We start from the raw sequence: 7,577 nt of genomic DNA, 5'->3' as shown, positions 1-7,577 counted from the left end.
TTTTTTTTTTTTTTTTTGGTGTTAACTATCTTATTCCCCATTTACAGTGTTTTTTTTTTTGTTTTTTTGTTTTTCTTTTTTTCATTTTTTCCGTTTTTCTGAATATCACAGCATATTTATTTTTACTTTTTATTTTCATAGGTGTGTACTTTTCTTAATTGACTTCCTGACGGGTTCCAATTTTCTTTTGTATGATCCCTCTTTCTTTTCTTTTATTTTCCGCTTCTCTCTCTTTCTTTCTCTCCCTTTCTCTGTTCTCTGGAGGGGACATTTACGGAAATGAGTGAAATGTGGGCGGTTCTCTTTTCTCGCTTGTGTACTCAGACCCATTGAGTGAATAGAGATATGTGTGGATAGAGAGAGAGAAAGAGAGAAGGGGATAGATACCGTTAAGATTAAAAAAGAAAGAAAAAAGAAAAGAGTAAAATGTAATGTAGACACGTGCTGCATTCTACTAGTACTTCTTATTTGTTGGGTAAATAGAAGAATAAAAAAAAAAAATCTCTGAAATGCAAAGAATTAGTGGAAGTGTCAAAAGGGGAGAAAAACATAAAGAGAAGAGTTACTGTTTTGTTTTGTTGAATTGTTATCATTTTCCTTTTATATCATCCCTGCTTTTTGTATGTATCTGTTATCAGGTACACTAATGAGATAATAGTGCATATGGATGAGTGGAATATATTCTTGTTTTTTTTTTTTTTTTTTTTTTTTTGTTTATTTTATTTTATGTAGGTACGTTGATTCTGTTTAAAAAAAAAAAAAAATTAATGGGAAATATTGGAGTTTGAAAGGATCGTATGATCCATCAAGTAAAAGCCAAAGTACTTTTTTTTTTTTAATTATTAATTATTAATTGGGGGTTTCTCCCCTTAAAAGGTTTCGTGGAGATGAACCTTTTATTATTCTTCGCACATATTAAACAAGAAAAAAAAAAACGAACAAAAAAGTAGATGCATTAATATTAACACTTAATTTAATTTAATTTCTTCTTTTTATGTAATCTTACAGCTGTGGTATGGTTGTTCCTATTATGATGATGATGATGATGATGATAGTTTTTTTTTTCTTTTTTTTAAATCTATTTTCTTCTCTTTTATTCTCTTTTTATTGTTTTAGGGGTCGTTGTTGGATATGGTATTAGGTATCTAAACAACGAGGTCTGTTGCTGTATGGAAAAAATATAAAAGAAGGGGAAAAAAAAAAAAAAAACACATACACACACACTTTCTCTATCTATCTATATCTCTCTCTGTGTGTGTATATTTAATGTACACCGCCATATTTGGATCTAGGGCCGCTAGTGACCACAAACACACTCATACTCATACTAATAACAACAGTAAGAGTAATAGTAATGGTAGTGAGGAAGATGATAGTGATAAGGTGATTCTATTGCGGCATGATATCTCCGAGTTTACACCCGCTGAGATTGAGGCGTTAAGTCGTATAGATCTCCCGGATGAAGTCGAGCCACCACCGCAGATCACCGCCCTTCTTCACAATGCAACAAATAGAAACCACACACAACAAACACGACGCCGCAGTATTAATAGTGTTAGTGGTGGCTCTATGTGTACATTACAACAACTTCTCCCACGTGAGGGGCGAGTGGGCGGCACAGATAGTATGGCAGATGCGGTGTTGGGCACAACACAACTGCACGTGGATGGACGTGGACTGCGGAATACCACCGCCGTGGAGTGTTTTCTCAATCTCACACATCTTTACATGGAGCATAATGCGATCACCACGCTGGAGGGAATTACACTATTGCAGCAACTCTCCGTGCTCGTTGTTCATCATAATAAGATTCACACACTTCGGCCACTGGCGGAGATGCCCGCATTGACATTTGTAGATGCACGATTTAATGCGATTGCTGTAATAGATCCATCGCAGGATCTTCCAACAGAGTCACTGCGATATCTTGCACTTCTTGGGAATCCCTGTGTTCCTGCTGCTACTACGGCTGATGTTGATAGTAAGACGAATGCGAATACTACTACTAATACTACTAATACGACTGTATTTGTTACTGCTGTTGATAGTACTACTACTACTACAAATAATAATAATAATAATAATAATAATAATAATAATAATAATAATAATAATAATAATAATAATACCACTGCTGTTAATACTACTACGAGTACGGTTGAGACGCGAGAGACGTATAGACGCCGCATTATAGAGTGTTGTCCGCAATTAGAAATCTTGGATGATGAGCCGTGTCATTCCTCATCCTCATCTACAAGTGAAGAAGAAGAAGAAGAAGAGGAAGAAGAAGAAATGACGTTATCCATACCTCAACTTAAGCGTGAGGAAAGTAACCATAGTCAACGCAATAATCCCAATGCTAACAGTATTCTCCGTTCTCGTCTCGCGCAGTCTGTGGAGTTAAGTAAAACAACATCCGCTAATTCTCTCTCATCATCGCTCCCACCTGCACTCGCCCAATTACGAGATGAACACGCCGCCATCACTGAGCGACTCTGTCAACAATTCCAACATCGATCCAGTAGTATTCGCCGCATTGCCGAACATCACGCCTCGGATCAGATAGACACAGAAGACACCACATGGAATACGGACGATAAGAACACAGGAAGTAGTGGTACTAGTAATCACAATAATAATAATAATAATAATAATAATAATAATAATAATAATAATAATAATAGTAGTAGTAGTAGTAGTAGTAGTAGTAGTAGAGAACCCTACGGTAAGAGAAAGAGTGAAAGTCATGATAGAGATGTCCGTGCGATATTACCACCCGCACTCCAGCAAGAACGGGATACGAAGTCTCGTCTCTATGAAGATATTCACTTTGCTCTTCACACCGATCAGGCACGACTGCAACAACTCGTGGGAAGTGCGTGGGAAGATGTGGAGAATGTGATGCGCACACGACACGCCCTCGTCTCACACCGCCGGGCCCGCATGGAGGCACGACAACAACAATCCTCCAACGCCTACAGAGAAAGTATCGCCCTACTGCAGAAGGAAAGCCACACAGAGGATTTGGATAAATACCGCAAGTGATGTGAAGAAACAAAACGAACGAAAAGAAAAGAGAAAAGAAGAAAACAAAACAAAAAACAAAAAAGGAAAAACGATGTATAGAGAGAGAGAGAGAGTGATATGGAACGAGTATTATTTGGTATATTTGTGAATTTATGGAGTGATGAAAAAGAAGAAAAAAAAAAAAGTATTTATGTGTTCTTACTGCTATTCCATTTACTGTTTCTGGTTTCTTTTTATTATTGTTATTATTACTGTTATTATTATCATTGTTTCATTCCTGTTGGTTGTTCTTCTTATTTGGATTCTTTTTATTTTCTTTTCTTTACTTTTATAGCAGGAGCTAAAGAAGAAAAAGAAGGAAAGAGAGAGAAAAAAAAGAAGAGAAGACTCATTTAAACCGTCTCTTATTTTCTTCTTTTTCTTTACTGTTCCTTCAGATAGTGTGCCGAGAGAAAAAATAAAAATAAAAGAAAGCGGTACACGCGTCACATTTCACGTGTACACTATTACGATTGAATTATTATTATTATTATTATTATTATTATTATTGTTGTTGTTATTATTCTAATAATAATAATTATTATTTATTTATTTATTTTATTTGGTTATTTATTTAGTGTATACGGTGTTATTGAGATGGGAAGTGATGACTCACATGGTGTAGACATGGAGGATGTGTGCAAAGACATTCCACGATGGTGTCTAGAGAAGACCACACTATTAAGCCGAGAGGAAATTGAGGCCGTTATGAATATGTACGAAGAGAACAAAGAAACAGATAAGAAGAAGAAGAATGAAAACAACAATAACACAACAACAACAACAACTACTACTACTACACAATCGCAAGATGATATCAAATCCCGCATAGCTGAACTTCCAATGTTTCTGCAAACAGAGGCACTTGTGCTGCGCCGCCATGAACATCAATTCCGTCAATGCATGAAAGAACTTGTGGAGTTGTCGGAGTGTATTGTAATGGTCTGCGATGGCACACTGCGGCAATACACGCCCATCGCCAAACATCACATCTTAACATCGAACACATCAACAACAACAGCAACAACATCAACATCCATAGCTTCACTGCAGAGTATGGTGGAGAATGATGCCCTGCAGCGGATGTTAAGACGTGCGGAAGAACTTGAGAGATGTGTGCGGGCCGCAGCGGTGGAACGTGTGCGGAGTGCGCAGCGAATGGTGTTAGCAGCGACGGTGGCTAAACACAAAAACCGGGCAAAGCGGCGATCCACCGCTGTTGTTAGTGGCGATGGTGTAAAGAAGAGCAAAATATACAAAATGAGTGGAAGAGGGAAGAGAGAAGAATAAAAAGAAAGAAGAAGAAGGTCTCTGTATACATGACAATATATTGAAAGTATAACGAAGAAGAATGAAAGAAAAAAAAAAGAATGCACAAAAAAAAAAGAGATTGCATCTATATTATTCTTTATGAATATATATATATATATATATATATATATATATATATATATTCATTTGTGTTAGTTTTCTTTTATTTATTCTTCTATCTCTTTCTTTTTTTTTTTTTTTTTGTTCTCTTCTTTACACGAATTACAGCACAAAATTTGTAGGATTTTATTTCTTTTTATTATTTCTTTTGCTTTTTATATTAGTTTTTTTTTTATTTTATTTTTTTCTTTCATTTCAGCACCCCCGTCTGTTCTTTTCTTTGTCCTTCCTTCCTCCAGAAGAACATAACGGAAAGGAAAAGAAAGAAGAATAGAATAAAAAAAAAAAATCAAAAAATATACAGCGCTGTGCTTTGGTGCAAGGATTTGGAGAAGACAGAAAGTGAAAAAGGGGGAATATTTCTATTTCTCTCTTTCTTTCTTTATATTTATATTTATATAAATAAATAAAGAGGGAGAAAGTGAGAGAGAGAGAGAGTTTGTGTGTCTGTGTGAAAGAGAAATAAAAAGTAAAAAAAAAGTTAAGGGGTATAAAACGAAATACCACCATCACAACAACAACTTGAAGAAGAAGAAAAAAAAAAAGAAAAAAGAAAGAAGAAGAGGAATAGATAGAAAAGCGCATTACCAGCATTATTAACCAATAATAATAACAACAACAAGAAGAAGAAGAAAAAGAGGAACTGGAACCGAAACGAACAGAGTATATCAACACTGTAAATTTATTTATGGCCTCCACACTGCAGTCCGACACGTCTGCCGAAGAATCCCTGCCGGTGAATGTCATCACAAAAGTGCGGCAGTCGCCAAACACCACAACTCACGAAGTCCTCCACAGCGGGTCAACATATGATCAACAAAAACAACAATCATCTCAATTCCAATTACAACAATCCCAATCACTACGTATGGGATCTGTAACGGATGAAGAGGAGAATAATAATAGTAATAATAATAATAATAATAATAATAATAATAATAATAATAATAATAATAATAATAAAACGCGGGAAGGCACGTTTAGTTCAAATAACAATTCCATGCATGCGGCTCTGGAGGCCCCACACGCCCCAACACCAATCTCTGGTGGAAAGACGTGGACAAACTCACCGTACTTTAGTGGGGCACTTGTCTCTCCTACAGTGGATGCAAATACGGAGAAGAAGAGTGTGGCTGCAGAGGAGTCGGGACACTTTTCAGATCACGGTTTGTCTAGGAGTGGAACTCAAACGATGGTTCTTCCCAGACATCATCATCATCATCATCATCACTATCATCATCAGATACACCAAATAACACCACCGCAACCACAACAACAACAACAACAACAACCATCATCTGATATGACCGCACATTCAATGTCTCATCATAATATGACATATGGACTAGAAAACGAATCTCAGGGATACGGGAAAAACCCGAGAGCCGTTCATCAGCAACAATATCCTTCGTATCCTCCTAACCAACAGAATCAGATGTATAAAGGTGAGGGAAGTTACCCCGGAGATGCGGAACGCGATGGGTATAATAACTATTATCCAAATCAGGGATACTATCCAATGTCAACACAACAAGTAAACCAACCTAACTATCCCACACCACAGCAGAATGTGCCATTTCAACAACAACAACCACAACAACAACAACCACATCAACGACAACAACAATCACAACCACCACCACCATCACCACCACAACAACAACAAATTCCATTTTCATATTATCCTTCTCAACAAGACCCTCAGAACTGGTCTGGAGAGTATGATTCCCGATACTACTATGGTGATTCTAACAACTACGGACAATCACAGAGAAATCAGCGTTATTATGGTGGCAAGGGTGCTGGTAACACTCCAATGATGGAATCGTACAACGACAACAACAACAACAGCGGCCCACAGTTCGCTCCTGCACCACCACTACCATCACAACAACAACAACAATTACAGTGGTCTGCAGGGCAAGGACAACCATATCCAATAGCAACAGGAGGAGGTGGAGGAATGCCTCCCGCAAGGTACCCAGCATCGCACACAAACTCCAGTCAACACTCTACCCCACATCCAGTACCGTCGCCGTATCCTTCTGGTAGTGAAAGTGGTTACTCACGGTACTTGTCGACGCCGCAGCCAACCCCAGCAAGAATAGGTCCCACCGCAGTGGCAGCACCCTACGGTGTTGGATTCTCAGGACAAAGACGTCCACACTCTCGATACGCGGATGATTCATCAGGAGCACATTCAGTACCACCGGCCTATGGTTATTATGATAACAACAATAATAATTCTTTTGGTGGTGGAAGACCACAGAATCAGTATCAACAACCCGTACTGCCGGTACCCCAGAGTATGAACTACCCAGAGAAGCACGGATATGATCAATATCAGGGAAATAGACAGTGGAATAATAACTATGGTCCGCAGTCTGGTGGATCAAGCTATCCTTCTCAACCCCATGTATGTTCACCCTACGATCCACCAATGATGGCTCCTCCTGAGGGAGGCGGTAGACCACATGCACCTGCAATGATGAATAATGTACCTCACTACGCCTCTCAGCCACCCGCACCGAGTTACGCACCCACACGATCACAAACTGCGGATGACTACACCGGCAGAGGACCGCCGTTTCACACAGGGAACAGATTCGCTCATGCTCCACCGGCAGCAGGAGCCGCATTCCATCATCAGCATCAGCAGCAGCAGCAGCAGCAGCGAAAGTTCCAACAGCCCATGCCGTACGGACGTGGGGATGGTGGAGAGAATGGTTGGAACAATGCAACTCAACCAGCCGCAACACAAAGTGGTCGTTGGCAAGGTGGATTCGTTAGAGGCACGCAAAGACATCATCATCATCACTTTCATCATCATCATCACTACAATCCACACCAGCGACCAGTTCTAGCACAAGAGAGTTTGCCTCGATCCACACCACCTGTAGAAGAAAATAGCGACAGTATTGCGCCCAATCAAAGCCCTGATGACACCAATGATGTGACAAATCAAACAATTAGTGAAAATAAGCGTGACACAGAAGATATGGGTAGTGAAGAACAATGACAGGAATGGCATTTAGCATTAATGAAGGGAGAAGAGTAGGTAATGGGCGAAACAAAAAAAA

At 38.9% G+C, this 7,577-nt stretch overlaps 3 protein-coding genes across 3 annotated transcripts; all 3 read left to right on the top strand.

The window, feature by feature from the left end:
- Positions 1-1,266: 1,266 nt before the first annotated feature.
- Positions 1,267-3,045, top strand: TM35_000401580 (putative leucine-rich repeat protein (LRRP); the record flags this gene model as incomplete). The annotated part of the gene is made up of 1 exon (XM_029029773.1): positions 1,267-3,045. One exon carries the CDS (start codon positions 1,267-1,269, stop codon positions 3,043-3,045), a length of 1,779 nt encoding a protein of 592 aa, XP_028878957.1.
- Positions 3,046-3,663: 618 nt separating this feature from the next.
- Positions 3,664-4,356, top strand: TM35_000401570 (uncharacterized protein; the record flags this gene model as incomplete). The annotated part of the gene is made up of 1 exon (XM_029029772.1): positions 3,664-4,356. One exon carries the CDS (start codon positions 3,664-3,666, stop codon positions 4,354-4,356), a length of 693 nt encoding a protein of 230 aa, XP_028878956.1.
- Positions 4,357-5,185: 829 nt separating this feature from the next.
- On the top strand, positions 5,186-7,516 carry TM35_000401560 (uncharacterized protein; the record flags this gene model as incomplete). The annotated part of the gene is made up of 1 exon (XM_029029771.1): positions 5,186-7,516. One exon carries the CDS (start codon positions 5,186-5,188, stop codon positions 7,514-7,516), a length of 2,331 nt encoding a protein of 776 aa, XP_028878955.1.
- Between the last annotated feature and the right edge of the window lie 61 nt (positions 7,517-7,577).

Source organism: Trypanosoma theileri, assembly GCF_002087225.1.
Source record: "Trypanosoma theileri isolate Edinburgh chromosome Unknown TM35_Tth_40_V1, whole genome shotgun sequence".
Classification (NCBI taxonomy): Eukaryota; Euglenozoa; class Kinetoplastea; order Trypanosomatida; family Trypanosomatidae; genus Trypanosoma; species Trypanosoma theileri.
Note: the sequence above shows the minus strand (reverse complement) of the source record. Positions and strands in the feature narration are given on the sequence as shown.